Below are 22827 nucleotides of genomic sequence, written 5' to 3'. Positions count from 1 at the left end.
GCAGCTCGGGCAGGGAATCTTTGGTGCAGCGGGGAGGTCGGTACACCAAAAGGAATCCTGTACTGCCCCTATTGCCCAGCTTCCAGAACATGCACTCAGAAAACTGGGTCTTCCCAATAGGATGCCTGGTGTCAGCTAATGACTTCCTTAGAAATCACTGCAAACCCCCCCCCCCCCCCGCTTGCTGCCCATATGACCTGGGTCGCTGTGCATAATAGAAACCTGCTGGACAAGGAGCGGCGAGAACAGGCCAATCTGCTTCATCCAACCAAGTCTCTGTTACACATGCTAGGTCAAGTCCTCCATCAACGATCAAGTCGTGGATGGCAGTGGTCTTATGAATCATTGACCTGGAATTGTACAGCACCACCTTCAGGTCATGTGGGTCTTCATTGCTGATTCCAGTATCCTTCCAGTCAAGACCAGACCCAGAGGCAGGGTTAGTCCTCAAACAACAACTCAACCTTCCTCCTCGGTAATGACATGGTCTGGTCTTAGCATAACTCCTCCTCCTGCCCGTGATCACTGAGATCTGGTATCCCCGTGCATCCCCCCCATGGAACCTGCCCCAGCCATTCTGTTGGCTGGGGCCCACTCCCAGGCAGCCCTGACCCTCTCCCCTTCAGAACAGAATATGTTCTACAAACTATACAATAAACCAATAAAACAGTAGCAGCTAATTAAAAAAAGAAAAACGAACAAAAAATTACAGTTATACTAAAATTAAACTGATCCCAAGCTGTTTATCCCACGCCCAAAAGAACAAAACAAACACAAAAACAAAATTTAAAATACCACAGATTAAAAACTATTTTAAAACATTTAGGACTCACAGCAGGGCAATGTCCCTCCAGCCTCTCAGGAGTCCCTTATGTGGAGCAGGGTGAGTCTGCTCCCCGCCTCCTAGTCCAGGGGCAAAGGGCCTTGCAGGGAGTGGACTTCACACTCACAGCAGGGCACAGAGAAACCTGTGAACTCTTTTGTCTGCTGCATTCTGCATTAGTGGAAGTTTCTGGATTGTCTTCAAGGGTAGCCAGCCCTACATAGAGTGCATTAGAGTAAGCTAAATGCAAGGTTGCAAGAGTGGATATTACTATAGTAAGGCTATCCTAATCCAGGAGTGGCCATTGCTGATGAATTGGTCATTTGTTGCTAAGTCAGTCTTTTCAGCTTCTGAGTGCTGTCAAAATGTTAGCCTGACCTGTTTTCGTGTCATGAAAGATTAAGTGGCTTTAAAATGTACTTTCTTTTTATTCACGGCATACCTTTGTGCATTCATTTTAATCCTGGGTGTTGGTTTTCTGAAATCATATCATCATAACCTGTTCATATACTTGGTTTCGTTTCTGTGGAAATCAAAACTCAAGAGTTGTTTCGTTTTCTAACGAGCTGTGATAACATTTCCCATTTTATACAATAACTGGGGGTCTGCCCTTCACAGATCCTTCTAACCTTGGGCACTGGAGGTTGAAAAACATGGTAAGTTATTTTTCTGGAAAAAAAACACCAGGAGAGCCTGCTGAATGACGCCGATGGCCCATTATGGTCCAGCCCCCTATTCTCACAGCATCCAACCAGATACTTGTAGGGAATCCCTCGAGCAGGATCTGAACACAAGAGTGTGCTCCCCTCCTGTGGTTTCCAGCAGCTGTGGAGGCAGCGCATAGCCATTATGACTAGTAACCATTGAAAGCAGTCTTTGTGAATTTGTCCAATCCTCTTTAAAGCCATAATAATAATAATAATAATAATAATAATAATAATAATAATAATTTATTTTTTAAACCCGGCCATCTGGCTGGGTTTCCCCAGCCACTCTGGGCAGCTTCCAACAAAACACTAAAATACAATAACCTATTAAACATTAAAAGCTTCCCTAAACAGGGCTGCCTTCAGATGTCTTCTAAAAGTTTGGTAGCTATTTTTCTCTTTGACATCTGGTGGGAGGGCGCTCCACAGGGTGGGCGCCACTACCGAGAAGGCCCTCTGCCTGGTTCCTTGTAACTTGGTTTCTTGCAGTGAGGGAACCGCCAGAAGGCCCTTGGCGCTGGACCTCAGTGTCCAGGCAGAGCGATGGAGGTGGAGACGCTCCTTCAGGTATACTGGGCCGAAGCCGTTTAGGGCTTTAAAGGTCAGCCCCAACACTTTGAATTGTGCTCAGAAAAGTACTGAGAGCCAGTGTAGGTCTTTCAAGACCAGTGTTATATGGTCTCAGCTGCTCCCAGTCACCAGTCTAGCTGCCACATTCTGGATTAGCTGTAGTTCACCTTCAAAGGTAGCCCCACACAGAGCACATTGCAGTAGTCCAAGCAAGAGATAACTAGAGCATGCACCACTCTGGCGAGACAGTTTGCAGGCAGGTAGGGTCTCAGCTAGCATACCAGATAGAGCTGATAAACAGCTACCCTGGACACAGAAGTGAACTGTGCCTCCATGGACAGCTGTGAGTCCAGAATGACTCCCAGGCCGTGCACCTGGTCCTTCAGGGACACAATTACCTCATTCAGGACCAGGGAGTCCTCCACACCTGCCCGCCTCTTGTCCCCCCCAAAACAGTACTTCTGTCTTGTCAGGATTCAACCTCAATCTGTTAGCTGCCATCCAAGTAGGTGGACATTGCTGTCTCCTGTGGGAGCAAGTTCCAAAGTTTAACAATATGCTGTGTGAAGAAGTACTTTCTTCTATCTGTTCTGAATCTTCCAACATTCAGTTTCATTGGATGGCCATGAATTCGAGTGTTCATGCCATGCCATGCCAGGAATAATTTTATAAACTTCTATCGTGTTGCCTCTTACATGCAGCTTATAGGGTTTTCTGTTTTGACCCTGGCATGCTGGAGTAGTGTATCAATCCTACCAGAGCACATAACATGGAGAAAAACCAAAGCAACGAAAGTTATCCAGTTCACAGAAAAGAAAACAAAGAGGTCCAAACAGTTGTGATTATTTTCACTAGAGTGCCAAGCAACCACCTGTGTGGTTTCAAGCAAGGCAGTAAAAGAATCCCTTTTTAAAATTCAAAATCTCATCAAATTTATTACATAAATTCGTCATAACATATTAAACTTGTTACATATTGAATTCAACATGTGCTTTAACAATATTGAACATCACAAAAGTATCTGATTGACACTGCAAATTTTAATTAAGCTTTCAGCAAAACCCATCCAGATTCTGTCTATAATAAAGTTTTGGGTGATTGTTTTTCTCTCATTAGTACCACATTTTGGCTGCATTTAGATATCTTCTCTGGGTGTGCGGACTCTGGTGTGGCTGCAGGAGGCAGATAAGTAGTTTCTGCTACCATTTTAGTTTAACTGTCATTGAACTCCTACAGTTTCCAAATTCCTTCTTGCGGCCATGGCAGAAGAGAACAGAGATGCACAAGCTTCTTAATATTTTTAATTTTAATTTGTCTAGTGTGTACTGTTCTTGCAGTAGTTACCATATAGGGGAAGGATTTTTTTCGTCTCTGCAAAATCATGTTTTTGGTGAAGGGGCACAGTAACAAAGGGGAGGATTTATTTGGGGGCTTGAACTCACACCCCATCTCTGCATCGCACCGAGGGTCAAAACAGACTCCAGATTATTCCTACAGTAGCTGCATGCTCCCCTTGACCCAGATCAGAACTGTGGTGAAGAAAAAGAGTTAAAGTCTCTTCCTTCCATGTGAGGGTACTGGGGTGGGGGGCTATGACTGCTATTTACTTTATAAAAAGATACTAAAATATGGATTAGTAATTACATAAATAATGTCATGCCTGCTTTTGTCCCTGTTTGTAGCCTTGGGCAAATCACCTTTCTTCTCCTAACCAGGTTTCTCCATGGCTAATACGTAGGGCTTCCAAGATGGAAGGGAAGATATGGCTGAGAATGGTTTAGGGTTAGGATGCAAAGGATTTGTAGTACCTTCTCCTTTAGGAGGCCCTAGCCATCACTGAATACATATACATACGCACATACATACATATTTACAGTTTTGAAATATAGCAGTCACAGAGAATCACTTTATACATTATTTCAGTTGCAATGTTCACTTAATGCAATGTTCACTGACTTTAGAAAAAGCAGGTATTTGCTAACAAACACCTATCATGCTGCTAACATATACTTATTTATTGTTATTTACAGTACAGGCTGATATAAAATCTTAAGGGCACATTCATCTTAGTGTTCTTTTTTAAAAAAACAAAAACAAAAAAAGCGTTAGAGATCCTTCTCATTGGGCACAGATGGCAGCAATCCAATATTTTAGAATACAGTAATGGAATAGCTAACACTTAGACATTTCATTGTTGGATTTGTAACTTTTACAGTCTAAATTGTAATCAGCAGCTGTAAGCAATATATAATTTAAACAAGGCTAATATATATATATATATATATATGCTTTCGTAGATTTTCACGGGTATAGGAATGCAGGTTTTGGTGTCTTCGGGTGTCTTCCCGTGTAAGAGTCGGGGTGTCTGTGCGACGTTTCGACGAGGTCTCACTCGTCATCTTCAGGCTGGTGCTTTCGGCTTCTTGTTACTGGAACAGAGCAGAGTCTGGTGTTTGAGTTCCTATAAATACTGTTGAGGGGTGTGGTGTATAGCCTCCAACGTTCTGGGTAGAGAGGAAGTTCCTAGATTAGTGTGCCTTTTCTTCTTTTGTTCCTTAATTACTTGAGGGATATCTTGGGTGATTTCATGAGTGATATTCTGAATATCACTGGGTGGGTCATTAATTACTTGAGGGATATCTTGGGTGATTTCATGAGTGATATTCTGAATATCACTGGGTGGGTCATTAAGTGTAGATTAGTTGCTAAAGCTCTCGTGTCTTGACCTCTTGAGCTTGTGAAGAGTTTTTCTGAGAAGATGGCTGTGCTGCATTTAGTTGTGCTCTGGCTTGGCTTCGTGTATAGGGGCGAGCTATGGTTTTGTGCCTTGTGCCAGCCAGATCTGTGTAGGGATTGCAGGGGGGTGCAGCATCCGGAGGTGCCACTATAGTTTGGTTGCTGGATGGAGTCTGTAATATGTCTGTGGAGAGGGTCTGGGTTTGGGTCTGGTGTGGTTGATTGGTGACGGCGTTCTGTGTGCCTCTGGTTCTGGTGTCGGTTTTTGTGGGGAGGGCTAATTTCCAGATGTCTGGCAGGCGGGACGTGTCGTCACGCTTGTTCATGTTGTGAGGGTGTTTCTCTATCTCGATGGCTTCCATGATTATTCTCTTGTGGTGATGTTCCATGTTAAAGAGCAATTTGGAATCTGCAAAATTAATTTCGTGTCCTGTTTCTTTCATGTGTTGGAAAAGAGAGGAAGTTTTTTCTTCTTTTTTGACGGCATTCTTGTGTTCTGCGATACGTGCATTTATTCGTCTGTTTGTTTGTCCAATGTACGTGGCTGGGCAGACTTTGCAGGGTATTTCATAGACCCCTTGGTTTTCCAGCTGGATTTTGTCTTTTGGGTTTCTGAGGATATTGGCTATTTTTTGGTTGGTGCAGAAGGCTGTTTTGATATTGTGTTTATGGAGGATTTTGCTGATTTTGTCTGTAGTGCCCTTGATATAAGGAAGGAGGGCCATGCCATTGTTTTCTTCTGTGTCTTGGTTTTTGGGGGGTGTTTCTTTTTGGATTAGCTTCGTAACCCTGTTTTTCTGGTATCCATTGGCGATTAACACATTTGAGAGATTCTGTAACTCAGTTGTCAAGTGGTCTTTGTCAGCCAGGCGTTTGGTTCTGGAGATGAGAGTCTTGGCTACGGAGTTTATTTGTGCAGGGTGGTGGTGTGATTGTGCATGTAAGTAACGGTTGGTGTGTGTTTTTTTTTTTTCTATCTACCGGAAAAAAACACACACCAACCGTTACTTACATGCACAATCACACCACCACCCTGCACAAATAAACTCCGTAGCCAAGACTCTCATCTCCAGAACCAAACGCCTGGCTGACAAAGACCACTTGACAACTGAGTTACAGAATCTCTCAAATGTGTTAATCGCCAATGGATACCAGAAAAACAGGGTTACGAAGCTAATCCAAAAAGAAACACCCCCCAAAAACCAAGACACAGAAGAAAACAATGGCATGGCCCTCCTTCCTTATATCAAGGGCACTACAGACAAAATCAGCAAAATCCTCCATAAACACAATATCAAAACAGCCTTCTGCACCAACCAAAAAATAGCCAATATCCTCAGAAACCCAAAAGACAAAATCCAGCTGGAAAACCAAGGGGTCTATGAAATACCCTGCAAAGTCTGCCCAGCCACGTACATTGGACAAACAAACAGACGAATAAATGCACGTATCGCAGAACACAAGAATGCCGTCAAAAAAGAAGAAAAAACTTCCTCTCTTTTCCAACACATGAAAGAAACAGGACACGAAATTAATTTTGCAGATTCCAAATTGCTCTTTAACATGGAACATCACCACAAGAGAATAATCATGGAAGCCATCGAGATAGAGAAACACCCTCACAACATGAACAAGCGTGACGACACGTCCCGCCTGCCAGACATCTGGAAATTAGCCCTCCCCACAAAAACCGACACCAGAACCAGAGGCACACAGAACGCCGTCACCAATCAACCACACCAGACCCAAACCCAGACCCTCTCCACAGACATATTACAGACTCCATCCAGCAACCAAACTATAGTGGCACCTCCGGATGCTGCACCCCCCTGCAATCCCTACACAGATCTGGCTGGCACAAGGCACAAAACCATAGCTCGCCCCTATACACGAAGCCAAGCCAGAGCACAACTAAATGCAGCACAGCCATCTTCTCAGAAAAACTCTTCACAAGCTCAAGAGGTCAAGACACGAGAGCTTTAGCAACTAATCTACACTTAATGACCCACCCAGTGATATTCAGAATATCACTCATGAAATCACCCAAGATATCCCTCAAGTAATTAATGACCCACCCAGTGATATTCAGAATATCACTCATGAAATCACCCAAGATATCCCTCAAGTAATTAAGGAACAAAAGAAGAAAAGGCACACTAATCTAGGAACTTCCTCTCTACCCAGAACGTTGGAGGCTATACACCACACCCCTCAACAGTATTTATAGGAACTCAAACACCAGACTCTGCTCTGTTCCAGTAACAAGAAGCCGAAAGCACCAGCCTGAAGATGACGAGTGAGACCTCGTCGAAACGTCGCACAGACACCCCGACTCTTACACGGGAAGACACCCGAAGACACCAAAACCTGCATATATATATATATATATATATATGCTTTCGTAGATTTTCACGGGTACAGGAATGCAGGTTTTGGTGTCTTCGGGTGTCTTCCCGTGTAAGAGTCGGGGTGTCTGTGCGACGTTTCGACGAGGTCTCACTCGTCATCTTCAGGCTGGTGCTTTCGGCTTCTTGTTACTGGAACAGAGCAGAGTCTGGTGTTTGAGTTCCTATAAATACTGTTGAGGGGTGTGGTGTATAGCCTCCAACGTTCTGGGCAGAGAGGAAGTTCCTAGATTAGTGTGCCTTTTCTTCTTTTGTTCCTTAATTACTTGAGGGAATTAATTAATCAAGTAATTAAGGAACAAAAGAAGAAAAGGCACACTAATCTAGGAACTTCCTCTCTGCCCAGAACGTTGGAGGCTATACACCACACCCCTCAACAGTATTTATAGGAACTCAAACACCAGACTCTGCTCTGTTCCAGTAACAAGAAGCCGAAAGCACCAGCCTGAAGATGACGAGTGAGACCTCGTCGAAACGTCGCACAGACACCCCGACTCTTACACGGGAAGACACCCGAAGACACCAAAACCTGCATATATATATATATATATATATATATATATATATATATATATATAACATTAGAAATGTGCAAAGAAGCTTATTAAACTTGAGATGGCATTGTCATTAGAAGCGACAGGTCGATCCTTTCCCATGCTGTGGCATTTGTTGCTTCTTCTATTTCCAAAAACAGATTTCATCCCTATGCTTTCATTTTCTTTTCATGTGCCTCTAGGAGGAAAAAAAAATCAAACTCATATTGAGTCACAGTTCCTGGTTGAGAAGACTGTGTGTAAAGCTTTTAAACTTCATTCCATAAACAATACCAACAAATTCCAGAGGGGCAGTGTGTTGCAGCAAAACAAACACCACAAAGCGATGTCTTAAGATATCACAGGATATCCTCATTGCAAACATTTCCTTAAGCATTGCAAACTGTTAAGTAGGGTGGGGTGTAGTGGACAGAATGTTGCACACTCAAGTCATGCATACGCAGAATATAAATGTGATAAAGTCCTCTGTGCTGTAAGCTTATAGCATGACACAGATGAAGTAATGTTTGGAGAGGTAAAAAACCAAACCCAAACCCACCATTTGTAAAATATATGTAAGAGAGAGCTCTCTGGAATGAAAATCACTGTCATCCAGATGCTTCTTCATATTTTCTGCTAAATTTTATTTACTGTAATTCTTAACAATTCCCAGAATGGAAACCATTTTAGTGAGTCTGTGTTAGTTGTGTCTGATGAAATGTATTATAGTCCATTAAAGCATATGCCATAATAAATTTGTTGGTCTTTAAGGCACCACAAGACTTTGTTATAATTTTGATGGTTTTAATTATTCTGATTTTTGTATTTCCCTTCTTGGAAATACCCAATGGCATTAAAACGCCAGGCTATATGTTTTTTAATAGATTGATTGACTGATATAAAATAAAATCATGATTAACAAATTACCATTATTATAATATTGGAATTATTGTGAAAACAATAAATATTGGGGGGATGGGACAAATTTTGTCCTTGTTCAGGGCACCATATTACTAAAGTCCACCCCTGCCAGGCAGTCTCATTGTGCAACCTGGTTGACAAATTAGGTTTGCACAACTTACTCTTGACGTTCTTGATATTGTTCAGGAATGTGCCGAATAACTTCATAAACTGTTCCATTAAAATCCTGGCCTTGTGCAGTATCAGAGACAGAAACTGACCAACTTGACACCTGAAAGGAGGAAATAATGTTTTTCTCTGAGCAAGATAGGCAAAACTAACATGGAAGCCTGAAACAGAGCCAGTGAGATGTAGGCCTTATTTGCACAAGAGGGTCAACCAATGAATGGTTTATGGTCTCCTAGAGAGCAATTTGTACCCATTTTGTTCCTCCCTGGCCCTTATAGCACAGGACAGTGTGGTGCAGCAGCTGCTAAGCAATGTTTGGCTTAATGCAGGCTTCCTCAACCTTGGCCCTCCAGATGTTTTTGGCCTACAACTCCCATGATCCCTAGCTAGCAGGACGAGTGGTCAGGGATGATGGGAATTGTAGTCTCTAAACATCTGGAGGGCCGAGGTTGAGGAAGCCTGGCTTAATGTGTTGTCTGGCTATAGATTGTAGTGAGGGAGGACAGGCCTTATTTATTTATTTATTAAAAAAAACACATATCCCATTTTTTCACCATCTAGATCTCAAAGTGGCAAAAGGTGACAAAAATATACAACATGCCATGTTTAAGACATAAATTTAAAATCTCAGAAATTTAAGCATGAGAAAAGAAATGTTCAGAGAAGCATTTATAATGCAAATAGCATCCTGAAATATGCTATTAACTAGGCATTTGAAACTCCACAGGGCCAATGCCTGTCTGACTTCTAGTTGGAGGGAGTTGGGTTCATAACACCAAAGGCACAGCTTCATGTTGACATGAATTGGCCTTTCAAAAGCTGGCGAATCTGTTCCCAGCTCTAGACTGGCCTCAGATCTAACATCCTTTTTGAGCAGGATGAATTCTGGTCTGTGCACATTTAGGGAACCTGCAGTTTCTCAGTGTGACTTGAAGTTCTCAAGATTGAGGAAGTAGAATGAAGAAGAAACAGCAAAGGAAACAGACAGGGGCCTGTGTGTGATGTGGGCATCCGTTCATTTATTTTTTGGGCAAGGTGAGTTTTCATCTATACACATTAAGGCACTCTGTAGCATTTGGCTATTTATTTCATTCATTGGTACCATCCCTTTCTTCCAAGTATCTTAAGGCAGCACATACGGCATTATTTCTTCCTCTCTTTTATCTTCGCAAAAAATGCACACCACCCTATTGTGAAACAGGCTAGGGTGAGAGAGGGAAACTGGCCCTACGGCAGCCAGTGAGCTTTACAGATCTGTGGGGATTTGAACATGAATTTCTGGAGTCCTAGTCCAAAACTCCTACCACCATGTCAGACTGGCCTTATAGTGTAGCTTTTCAGTGCCACTAAAAGCTCAGAAGATTTGGGAAGTAGTTATCACACTCAGAATGAAGAAGTAACAATGGAGGACACAGACCATAACACAAGAGTCAGATTCAGAGTTGCTAAAATGAACCACCTTCCTTCTTTATGAATATATCTATGTTTCTGTTTTTAGAAGCCTTTAAACCAAGGGCTATTTCTGTTTTGTAATACTGCCGGCAAAATGGCTTTTCAGATATCCATGCTGCAGAGATATAAGCACTTACCCTTGAAATTCCTGCAGCGTCAGGAAAGGCAACAAATTCATATATTCCAAAATCATCTAGCGCGTTTTCATGCCCTAAAAGTGCCGATATGTAAATAAAGAGAAAGTAATAATTATGGACAATTGTGTTCCGTCTCAGGTTCAGTCTCAGGTTCAGTATGAGAGTGTCTGATTTGCAGAAGTGGGGCGCCATTTTGGCACCTTATAGGACCCCATCTTTATCTTCTCCATCCCTGTGGGCCAACTTTGGCAGGTGGTTGTAACCACTCACCTGTCGATAATCTGACATCGTAATAACTGGGAGCAGGATTAAACTTTCTGTTCCTCAGATAAAGAACAGGAGGCTAAATTCTGCTCTCTGCAGGAGTTGACTATACCTACCAGTTCACACTCCCCAAACAGGCAAAACTCCTACACACACTCTTAACAACAACAAAAAAGACAGATGCTAAAATTCAAGCAAGCCCTGCTCAAAGCAGGCAATCCACCTCCACTGAGGGAGGGGCAGGAAGGCCTTGGCAGGCACCAAATGGGGTTTCTAAGGGCAACATTGTCCCATGGGCTCCACATTGGGGATTCCAGATGAGTGTTTTCCTTTATGGCAAAAATAGGAGGTTCATGGTGCAATTTAGATGAGAAAAGCAGCAAGTAACCCCCAACTCCCAATTGTAGCGCTATCCCACTGCAGTTTGCTCCCCCTTCCTTGCAAGATACTGCTTTTAAGAAAAGGCTTAGAAACCTAATCATTATCTAACTTGTCGTTTTGCTGTCCTCCTCTCTTTGATTCTTTTGAAAGCTTCTGAAGTGGTCTATTTCCATTTAACTCTTTATATCATATATTACCTGAAATAGTTTGTGCTTTTCTGTAATCTGCTTCAGGCCTGAAACATCAAACAGAAATACAATTATTTCAAATTCAGCGCGGAATCGTAGGCAGCAAAAAGATGCTGTGTTCCCCCCCCCCTTTTAAAAGCTTCGTGTAGACAAATGATAATTAAGTTTTCTACCTGGTCTGCAGCTTCTGCTGTAGAACTGAAAAAGAGACAAAGAACAATCAACCCTTTTTGTTATGGTTTACAGAAGCTTTGAATTTATTCCGGCGTTAATTTAACATACCTTTATGAGGCTGGAATCTTTTCCATAACGCTAGAAGGAACATTGATACTATCAAAAATAAGGAAATTCCACATATTATTCCTAGTGGAGACAAATATTTTTCTCTTTGAGCCAGCTGCTCCAGTCCTGCGTCAGAGAAGAACAGAAGTTGATATTTGATTTGCACTTATCATTCTGGCCAGGCCTATAATGCAAAACATTGCACATAGCAGTGCTCTAGAGCTAGAGCATCAACACTGGTTCAAATAGTGTAAATATCCCGGGGATTGCTTCTTCCATTCTAGTGTCTGCATGCCACCAGTGGAAAATAATTCTTAAATACGATTTAACTGGTCCTGAAACTTGAGTTTGTGGGTAATGTGATGACAGTAGGAACAAATGTGTTCTGTGAACATGTACACGGGGCCATGATGGTTGCTGCCCATTGGGGTTGGCCAGTGTGGCATTCATACGGAGCCCCCGGTTGTCTCACAGACTCTTGATCCGTACACCACTAATCCACTGCCACCAACCAGACCCTCCCCGGTAAATCACTTAGTCTCAGTCAGGTTCTTAAGTTAACAAAGAAGAGTGTAGTTTACTGCAAACAAAAATATACTTTAACTGCATTCAAAACGTTACTCTTTACCTTCTTAGTCTTATTTTATCCTGTCTCTAACTCTTCTACTTCCCCTCACACAAGAACCAACTGCACTAACTGTCTCTCTACAGTGGTACCTCTGGTTAAGTACTTAATTAGTTCCGGAGGTCCGTTCTTAACCTGAAACTGATCTTAACCTGAAGCACCACTTTAGCTAATGGGGCCTCCTGCTGCTGCCGCCACGCTGCCCGAGCACGATTTCTGTTCTCATCCTGAAGCAAAGTTCTTAACCCGAGGTACTATTTCAGGGTTAGCGGAGTCTGTAATCTGAAGCGTATGTAACCCAAGGTACCACTGTATTTCCAACGGTCTGCCAACTGTTTTCCCAACTGCCTTTCCCAACCAACTAAAACCAACCAATCCAAACCTCTTGCTAAGCTCTTTTATAAACAGGTAGGCTCCGCCTCTGGCTTTTCTATTGGTCTACCTATTAACTCTTTCTCTCCCCCTGTACAGACATTTTAAAAAAGAATGGGCAAATGCCACATCCAGGTAGAAGGCAGAGAGGAGTTGCCAATTGGAGGTGGAGCCAGAGCCAATGGCAACTAATTCTAGTCCCCTGCCCCCCCATATCCCTGAGCCGTTCTACAATGGCAGCCCTGACATTAAGGAGGAGGAACCTGAGAGGCAAGGTCACCCGCTAGCATGTAAAAAGGTAGGCAGACTGGGAACTGGCTGAAGACAGAGAGGTTGGTGAGGCAGTGTCCCATTTGACCAAATTTCTTTAGCCTCCACTGGCGTGGAGTGAAGCTGTTCTGGGGAACACCAACAAACACCTGACACCAAGGACCACAGCTATTTTGAGATCAGTTTTGGTAAGAGTTGCATAGCCTTGACTTTCTTCATTCTACTCTTCGTTCGGCTGTTGCATTTGCACATTCAAAATGTGCAGCAGCAAATTTGCTGCCCACTTCCTGCTGTGCGCGCTCTCTCTCTCTCTGCTGTTTTCCCCGAAGCAAAGGATTTATGGGATATTTATTTAGCTTATTTGTGCATTTGGATTTTAAATGGTTGAAGTTTTTAAATTTTAGAGGCTTAATTTATGTTTTTGCACATTTCACATTTTATTGTTGTCAGTTGCTTTGACACCTACATGGTGGAAAGTGGGGTTCAGATTTTTAAATAAGGAGTGCATTCATGGTGAAATATGAAAGGGGGGGGGAGAGACTAGACGTCACTGCAACCTGATACTGTGCAGATAAATGTGCTTAGGCATATGCCTTAATTTGCATATAATCAGGCTGCCACTGTCAGTCAGCAGTAACGAGACCCAAACTGTGGAATCAAATGTAATGGATTTTTAGATGAAATATAATTTGTAGACAGTTTCCTTTTTGGTAGTGTCGATTCACAAGATGGATACTGGATTTGCTTTCGTTCTGGGTTAAGCCAGGAATGGAAATAGCCAACCCTAGGCTATTTTCTACAAACCTGTTATGCTCTGCTTTCATTATTTTAAAACATCTCTTCACCTTTCAATGTTGGAACTGTTCCTCATGAGTTGCATTTGCTGTGGCTGCATGCGGCCGCTAGAGGGCACTCACACCTCGTTCTAATTACTTCAGTTCTGGCTTCGCTTGTATGACAAGCGAAAATTTGTAGTAACATCTTAGAACTGCCCCAAAGTGTCTTGTTGAGGGCGCACCTCCCTCCTTCAAATCTCCAACCTCCTAACTTCCCTGGCTTTGGCACTGGGGGCAACCATCGGCCTCGGAGAAAGCCAGCCCAGATTATCTGTGATCTGGATCCACGTTTGCCAGCTGCCTTGCAGGCTGTTGCAGTGCGATGCACCCTTCAAAATGAATGCACCCACGACAGCTTTGTGACGCTTACCTAACAATGCAGCTGGTGTTGCTTTTCATATCTAACAGCTGTTGGCACAGTTGGGGAGTGTTGTGGGTTACACAGAAAAGATGGGTTTAAGAAAAAAAATGTGGGTTTCTTCAATCCAGTTATATATTTGAAGTTGTTAGATACTTCGGTTCATAGTTTAGCTAAACATGTGTTTAATGTTTTGTATTTTTGTATTCTTGTATTTTTGTATTCTTGTATTTTGTATCTGTTTTGTTTTTGTTTTTTGTTCTCTAAACTTTTCTACTGATAAAACCTAATAAAATATTATATATATATATAAAATATATATATATATATATATATATATATATATATATATATATATATATATATATGCTTTCGTAGATTTTCACGGGTACAGGAATGCAGGTTTTGGTGTCTTCGGGTGTCTTCCCGTGTAAGAGTCGGGGTGTCTGTGCGACGTTTCGACGAGGTCTCACTCGTCATCTTCAGGCTGGTGCTTTCGGCTTCTTGTTACTGGAACAGAGCAGAGTCTGGTGTTTGAGTTCCTATAAATACTGTAGAGGGGTGTGGTGTATAGCCTCCAACGTTCTGGGCAGAGAGGAAGTTCCTAGATTAGTGTGCCTTTTCTTCTTTAGTTCCTTAATTACTTGAGGGATATCTTGGGTGATTTCATGAGTGATATTCTGAATATCACTGGGTGGGTCATTAAGTGTAGATTAGTTGCTAAAGCTTTCGTGTCTTGACCTCTTGAGCTTGTGAAGAGTTTTTCTGAGAAGATGGCTGTGCTGCATTTAGTTGTGCTCTGGCTTGGCTTCGTGTATAGGGGCGAGCTATGGTTTTTTCCATCCAGTAGCCAAACTATAGTGGCACCTCCGGATGCTGCACCCCCCTGCAATCCCTACACAGATCTGGCTGGCACAAGGCACAAAAAATCAGAAAAACTCTTCACAAGCTCAAGAGGTCAAGACACGAAAGCTTTAGCAACTAATCTACACTTAATGACCCACCCAGTGATATTCAGAATATCACTCATGAAATCACCCAAGATATCCCTCAAGTAATTAAGGAACAAAAGAAGAAAAGGCACACTAATCTAGGAACTTCCTCTCTGCCCAGAACGTTGGAGGCTATACACCACACCCCTCAACAGTATTTATAGGAACTCAAACACCAGACTCTGCTCTGTTCCAGTAACAAGAAGCCGAAAGCACCAGCCTGAAGATGACGAGTGAGACCTCGTCGAAACGTCGCACAGACACCCCGACTCTTACACGGGAAGACACCCGAAGACACCAAAACATATATATATATATATATATATATATATATATATATATGCAGGTTATATATATATATATATATATATATATGCAGGTTTTGGTGTCTTCGGGTCTCTAAAACCCCAGCTACCGAAAGGATCCTGAAACGAACAGAACTATCCCTAATCAGAAACGAAATACATAAGAAAAGATACCTACTAAACCAAACCAACAAAGATCTGCTCACTCTTCACCTCAAACTATGCAACAAAATCCACCCTGCACTCTGGGACAAATGCAAACAACTAGCCGTCTGGAGAGCTGAAACTGAGACCTCACATAAGACAGACAGACACACCAACAAACTCTACAAACTAGAAAAACGCCAGAAGCCCAGCCACCCTCCACAACAACCCATGAAACAAACAGTACATAACATATCAAACAGGATCCTCACCCCAACTGAAACCAAAGTACTCTCCAAAGGTTTCAACTTTGCAGTCGCCCCGAGACGCATCCCCACGGAAAACATCATATGCGGAGTCGAAGCTAGCCTGACCAAAATCGACCCAGATGAAGCCAATAAAATCAGACTTGAAGTCACCAACATCCTCTGCTCCAGCAAACCACCCAGAAGCAATTTACACAAAGAAGAACAGAAAGCACTCACCAACCTGAGGAAAGACAACAACATAATCATTCTCCCAGCAGACAAAGGCAACGCCACTGTTGTGATGAACACATCGGACTACCAAGCAAAACTATCAAATCTACTCCAAGACCCTACCTACCAACCTATAAAAACAGATCCCACCACCTATCTGGAAAAAACCACCAAATCCAAAATAAAAGCCTCTCCTATCAGTGAAGAAATCCAGCTAAGAATCATCCCCAGAGAAAAATCATCCAGATGCCCCAAACTCTACGGTCTCCCCAAGATACACAAAGAAGGAACACCACTCAGACCAATAGTCAGCTCCATAGGCTCACCTCTACAAAATCTCGCTAAATTTCTCGCTAAGCAACTTCAGCCCTATGCAGAATCCATCGCTTCACACGTTACTAACTCCTTCCAGTTCATAGAAACAATAAAGAAACAATACCTACATCCCGAGGACCTACTTGTGAGCTTCGATGTTGTATCTCTCTTCACTCAAGTGCCCATTAATGAAGCCTTGACAGCCATTCAAAACAAATACAACCCCCCCAAATACATCCTGGACCTGACCAACCACTGCCTAACCAACACGTACTTCATCCACAATGGACAAAGATACAAACAGATAGAAGGAGCACCCATGGGATCACCCCTCTCACCGGTCATCGCAAATCTGTACATGGAACACTTTGAAACCAATGCTTTAGACAAGTCAGAACACAAACCCAAACTTTGGCTCAGATATGTTGACGACACCTTTGTAATTTGGCCACACGGGAAAGAAAAACTAGATAGCTTCCTCACACATCTCAACAGCCTACACCCCAAAATACAATTCACTATGGAAATAGAAGACAACAACCAACTCCCCTTTCTTGACGTCCTAATCTACAAAAAACCTGATGGCTCCCTAGGACACACTATCTACCGGAAAAAAACACACACCAACCGTTACTTACATGCACAATCACACCACCACCCTGCACAAATAAACTCCGTAGCCAAGACTCTCATCTCCAGAACCAAACGCCTGGCTGACAAAGACCACTTGACAACTGAGTTACAGAATCTCTCAAATGTGTTAATCGCCAATGGATACCAGAAAAACAGGGTTACGAAGCTAATCCAAAAAGAAACACCCCCCAAAAACCAAGACACAGAAGAAAACAATGGCATGGCCCTCCTTCCTTATATCAAGGGCACTACAGACAAAATCAGCAAAATCCTCCATAAACACAATATCAAAACAGCCTTCTGCACCAACCAAAAAATAGCCAATATCCTCAGAAACCCAAAAGACAAAATCCAGCTAGAAAACCAAGGGGTCTATGAAATACCCTGCAAAGTCTGCCCAGCCACGTACATTGGACAAACAAACAGACGAATAAATGCACGTATCGCAGAACACAAGAATGCCATCAAAAAAGAAGAAAAAACTTCCTCTCTTTTCCAACACATGAAAGAAACAGGACACGAAATTAATTTTGCAGATTCCAAATTGCTCTTTAACATGGAACATCACCACAAGAGAATAATCATGGAAGCCATCGAGATAGAGAAACACCCTCACAACATGAACAAGCGTGACGACACGTCCCGCCTGCCAGACATCTGGAAATTAGCCCTCCCCACAAAAACCGACACCAGAACCAGAGGCACACAGAACGCCGTCACCAATCAACCACACCAGACCCAAACCCAGACCCTCTCCACAGACATATTACAGACTCCATCCAGCAACCAAACTATAGTGGCACCTCCGGATGCTGCACCCCCCTGCAATCCCTACACAGATCTGGCTGGCACAAGGCACAAAACCACAGCTCGCCCCTATACACGAAGCCAAGCCAGAGCACAACTAAATGCAGCACAGCCATCTTCTCAGAAAAACTCTTCACAAGCTCAAGAGGTCAAGACACGAGAGCTTTAGCAACTAATCTACACTTAATGACCCACCCAGTGATATTCAGAATATCACTCATGAAATCACCCAAGATATCCCTCAAGTAATTAATGACCCACCCAATGATATTCAGAATATCACTCATGAAATCACCCAAGATATCCCTCAAGTAATTAAGGAACAAAAGAAGAAAAGGCACACTAATCTAGGAACTTCCTCTCTACCCAGAACGTTGGAGGCTATACACCACACCCCTCAACAGTATTTATAGGAACTCAAACACCAGACTCTGCTCTGTTCCAGTAACAAGAAGCCGAAAGCACCAGCCTGAAGATGACGAGTGAGACCTCGTCGAAACGTCGCACAGACACCCCGACTCTTACACGGGAAGACACCCGAAGACACCAAAACCTGCATTCCTATACCCGTGAAAATCTACGAAAGCATATATATATATATATATATATATATATATATATATATATATATATATATAGATGTTTAACATCCTCTTCAACGTTCACTGTGTAACAAGTGTCTGTCATCACCTTGTATAACTTCTACAGATCTGTCTTTTAACTCACTTGTTTTCAAACTGTATTGAGTAGTGATGGAATTGAACTACAGTATGTCTGACAGATTTGCCTAACTTACAATATGAAAATCAATTTGGAGGTGAGTGCTTTTGGTCCTAAGAATGGTCATCTACTTACAATACAAACTGAGGTTATTGTGAATATCTGTAGCTATTTTGTACTTTGCACTCTTCTTTACCGCATTAAGTGGGATATAAATGCAATAAATATAAACAAACATAGTTTAGCTAAACATTATACTTTCAGATAGGATTTGCTTTATGCTTCATTTACATTTTCACTGAAGCTGTTTAGCAGTTCAGAATTAAAAAGTATTTTTTGTTAAGTTAGAGGAGTTGGATAAGTAGGTAAACTGATTATATTCCTTCATGCAAGGAAATCTACTTACCAGGTAGGAGACCAAATTAATTATATATTTATCAGCATCTTCCTAGAATTTTAGCCCACTTCTTATAGAGGTTGCCATATTTCAGACATTTTCCTGATTTCCACCCGGACACTGCTGCTGACCGGCATTCCGGATAGGTCTGGGAAAATCCGGACGTATGCCTACCCTAATTTCTTATCATGCTCACTTCACATGTATTTTCCTTAGGGACGGATGAATCTGCTCATTTCAGTTTCTAACTTGTCCAATCTTAAATTCCTAGTTTTCCACATTTCCACATCAGTTTCTGAATTTATTTCAAGAAGTCATCATGAAAATTGACCAGCATTTTAGTACGAATTTCTATTCATGTGCACAATTTTGCATGCAACCTTGCCTAATAAACACATTTTTCCAAAGCATATTTCCTCTTATATTTATATTTCTCCTAATATAATGCATTTTTGTATGCATTTTCAGCAATATATCCATTTTTATGCACATTTTACCTCAATATATACATTTTTGTTCACATGTACCTTCCCCCCCTCCCCACAGAATTACAGCTCCCAGGAGACAGGTAAATAGCATTAAACCATGTTAACAACACCCACATCACCCACAATACATTGAGGCACAGAGATGAGACAAATGTTACTTCTGTGGACATAGGAATTTTCGAGTAAAAATTGAACTGTAACTCAGAGCACATGTTCAGCATCGCATCTGATTCATTATCTCCCTTTAGCGTTTTTGATATATGAAATGATGCCACACCCTAAAGACTGTGGACTGGCGCCTGGGGGAAATCAGGGAAGAACCCTGGCACATGACATTTTAAAAAATCCTTGCAAAATCAGTGTTTTTATTGTGTGTGTGTGGGGGGGTAATGTGAAATGTGTCATCAAGTTAAACATATATACGTAGATTAGAGGAATAAAGGGTGTGTCTTGGATGTAGGTCACTTCCACTTTTGCTTTGTTAAATATAGTTATTCCTACCAGCAATTCAACATTGACAGTTTTCAGACATTTACTGCTTATGTTTCTCTGCTTCTAGCCATATTTTTGTGTGAAGTGCTACATTTATATCCCGTATTTTCTCCAAGGAGCTGATCCCACCCCCATATTATTCTTGTAATGGTTCCGTGATGTAGGTTATGCTGAGAGTCATAGTCTGCTTGGAGGACCCAAGGGGAGGAGAGGTTGTGACGTCACAGATACTGGCTAGTCAGCGCAGTGCCCTGTTGTTTTTGCTGCATAACCACAGAACCAGTTTTCCCTGAGCTAGATTCAGTATGAATGTTAACAACATGAAGAATGCAGTTTTAGACTGCAGCATCTGCTCCCTCCCCCTTTTCTTCTTTCTTTCTTTCTTTCTTTCTTTCTTTCTTTCTTTCTTTCAAAACCCTTTTATGTATATCTGTAAATACCCCAAATATATTATGTGCTATCTTATGATGTGCACAGCTTTTGTAACAAGACACATGAGTCGGCCCTTTGCCGAGTGCCAGCTCATGTTATATTTGTCTCTCAGAGCATCTGTCTTTAGTTAAATATATATAATCCCATATCTCACTAAGAGCAAATAAGAGGGAAATAAGCTGTAGCCATGGCTTCGCAAAACTGCAAACGAATTTGAGCAACTACTCTTAGTAACGGTACAATGATACACCCTAGAATAGATAAAAGACTTCCATTTTTGGCACTGATAATAGGGTCGAGAAACTTTACAACAATCAGAGTAGCCAGCATCCCAATTGAGTGTGGCCATACTCCAGGAGAAGCTGTAGAAAATTAATGCGCAATTGCACATCTGAACCCCCCCCCCCCAATTCTCCAGGGATAATGAGGAACGGAGGAACCTGTGCATATCTCCTGTGGAGGGTCACACGAGCTCTAGATGTGAAGGCAGTGGTGGCATCCAGACAACCTGCTTATTGAGCATTCATCCTGATTCGTTTGCCCAAAATTTGTGGGGAGGTTAGATGACGTCAGCTATTTATCGAGTGTTCATTCCAATTTGTTTACAGGGAGTTTATGTCATGTTGCCTCAAAGCAAGGGTCACCCCCACACTTTCTAGTGCATTTCTCCATCATTTTATTTATCACAATAAATAAAAGTTCCTTTTTTTGAGGGGAGGGAAGTGGGTTTTGTTGCACAAGAGCTACCAATCAACTTTAATTTAACCTGAATTTGCTGGTATGTGATTGAATCCCACCCCAAAATAGCAACAGTCTGGAAGTGTCCCCTTCGTTCATCTCACTGCAGGAGAAATCTCAAGGTCTCATGTTGTGTGGGCCACCTGGAAGAAGGCCCTTGCCCCTCTGGCCATTTTGCCACTCAAAATTCCTCCTACTGCCTTCACACACAGGGGAAATACATAGGGCTATCCACATCTTCCCACTCCTCCATAGATTTCCCTTCCATATGCAGAAGAGAAGAAAATTGGGGTGTGTGTGTGTGTGTGAATTTTGAGAGGAAAACAGCCCCGAAGGGAAAGTGTTAAGCAACATTCTCCCCTGCCTCCAACTCACCCTTCTTCCTTTGAAACTGACAGTTGCCAATGGCTGCACTGGGGAGGGAGAAGCCAGGAGGAAGACATACACAGTTAAACTTTCTGTCTACTTTGGGAGCTTTAGTTCAGAGAGAAGCATTGGCCTATTACTGGGGGAAAGTGGCCCTCACAGATAGTCAGTCTTCTTCTTCTTCCACTCTTCTGGTGTAATGTGCAAAGTTAATACAGTGATCAACAGGCTCCCAGAAATCTGAATCCACCCAAGAGTTCTGCAGATGACCTGGTGACTCCATGTGTTTTAAATCTTTTGCATATACAACCCACCACACGTTTCCTTGTTCAGTATTTTCTAAATGGAGCTTCGATTCCTTAGTTCAGGAAAGTTGCCCTTGAGATCGGTCACAAGACTGACAGTTCTACATAGTTCTCTAAGCAGAAGCACAAGCCACCGTGGTCCGGGGTATATATTCCTGCGTGCTCCCTATATCTATGAATAATTTATTTTAGTCATTTGAGGCCTCGCTTTGCAAGATAAGGAGCCATAAACTGTTGTCTCCTTTTACAAGTCTGCTAATATTGACATCATAGAAACCAATAACACCATTAGTCACAAACTGTAAAACTCTGAAGGTCACGAGTTAGACATTACAGAACTCATTGTTAATTGTGATTTATATCCTTAGACAAAATACGCTTATTAATTTCATCCTGATATTATGTACCTTCATTCTGAAATAAAGTGGTTGAGGGGACGTGGCCGCCAGTTGCTGCAACTGCTCCATAGAGTCCAGAGCTGTAGAAGCGAATGTGCTATATTTGACAACAACTACCTGCCATATACAGGAACTTCAGAGCGGTCACCAAAGGATGCTTTGATGTCAAGGATGCTTCCCAGCCAAAGGAATGTTCCTTTGGCTGGGAAGCATCCTTGACATCAAAGCATCCTTTGGTGACCGCTCTGAAGTTCCTGTCTGGCTCGCCATCCCTTCTGCTCCTATGGCTCTGGTGGGGTGGAGTGGATCTGAGAGCTGCCAGGTACTCAGGCAGCCGGTGTAGGAACCTCTGGTCCCGAGACAGGAAAGTCTAGATCTGATTGCTCCTCAGGACCATTAGCAGCAGGGAGATTATCCAAATCTCCTTGCTTCTCATCTGAGGAGACCTTAGATTTGCGGTCTGGGGCAGAACCGAACCCTGACACCTACTTTGTGTTATAAGGTGGGGAACATTTTGTCCTCCAGATGTTACCACGCTACAGATCCCTCCTCTCTGGTATGTATGGCTAAGTATGGTCTCCTCAGGCGAAGTCCAATCCAGCAGATCTCCACGGTGATCCAGTGATCCTAAGGAGCCATCAGGCCTGGGTATGCCTGCCTCAATTAAAAAACCCTTTTAGAAAGATCCTTAGCCCCACCCCCTGATTTGTTCCAGGGCTGGATCTGGTTTGGTCAGGCACAGGGTGAATAATCCTGATCTGGGGGCTACATATTGGGGCCACAGACAG

General features: G+C 42.5%; 1 protein-coding gene across 1 annotated transcript in view; it reads right to left on the bottom strand.

Annotated features, from left to right (window-relative positions):
* Positions 1-7796: 7796 nt before the first annotated feature.
* HEPACAM2 (HEPACAM family member 2) overlaps positions 7797-22827 on the bottom strand; it is a 34389-nt gene continuing 19358 nt past the window's right edge. Inside the window, 6 exon segments of the mRNA XM_082194179.1 lie at positions 7797-7973; positions 8857-8966; positions 10453-10526; positions 11295-11332; positions 11459-11483; positions 11568-11693. Coding sequence (XP_082050305.1) covers positions 7964-7973; positions 8857-8966; positions 10453-10526; positions 11295-11332; positions 11459-11483; positions 11568-11693 — 383 coding nt within the window. The 3' untranslated portion in view covers positions 7797-7963.

The sequence above is a fragment of the Podarcis vaucheri genome, assembly GCF_965113315.1.
Source record: "Podarcis vaucheri genome assembly, chromosome: 12".
Classification (NCBI taxonomy): domain Eukaryota; kingdom Metazoa; phylum Chordata; class Lepidosauria; order Squamata; family Lacertidae; genus Podarcis; species Podarcis vaucheri.
This window is presented reverse-complemented; position numbering and strand designations above follow the sequence as displayed.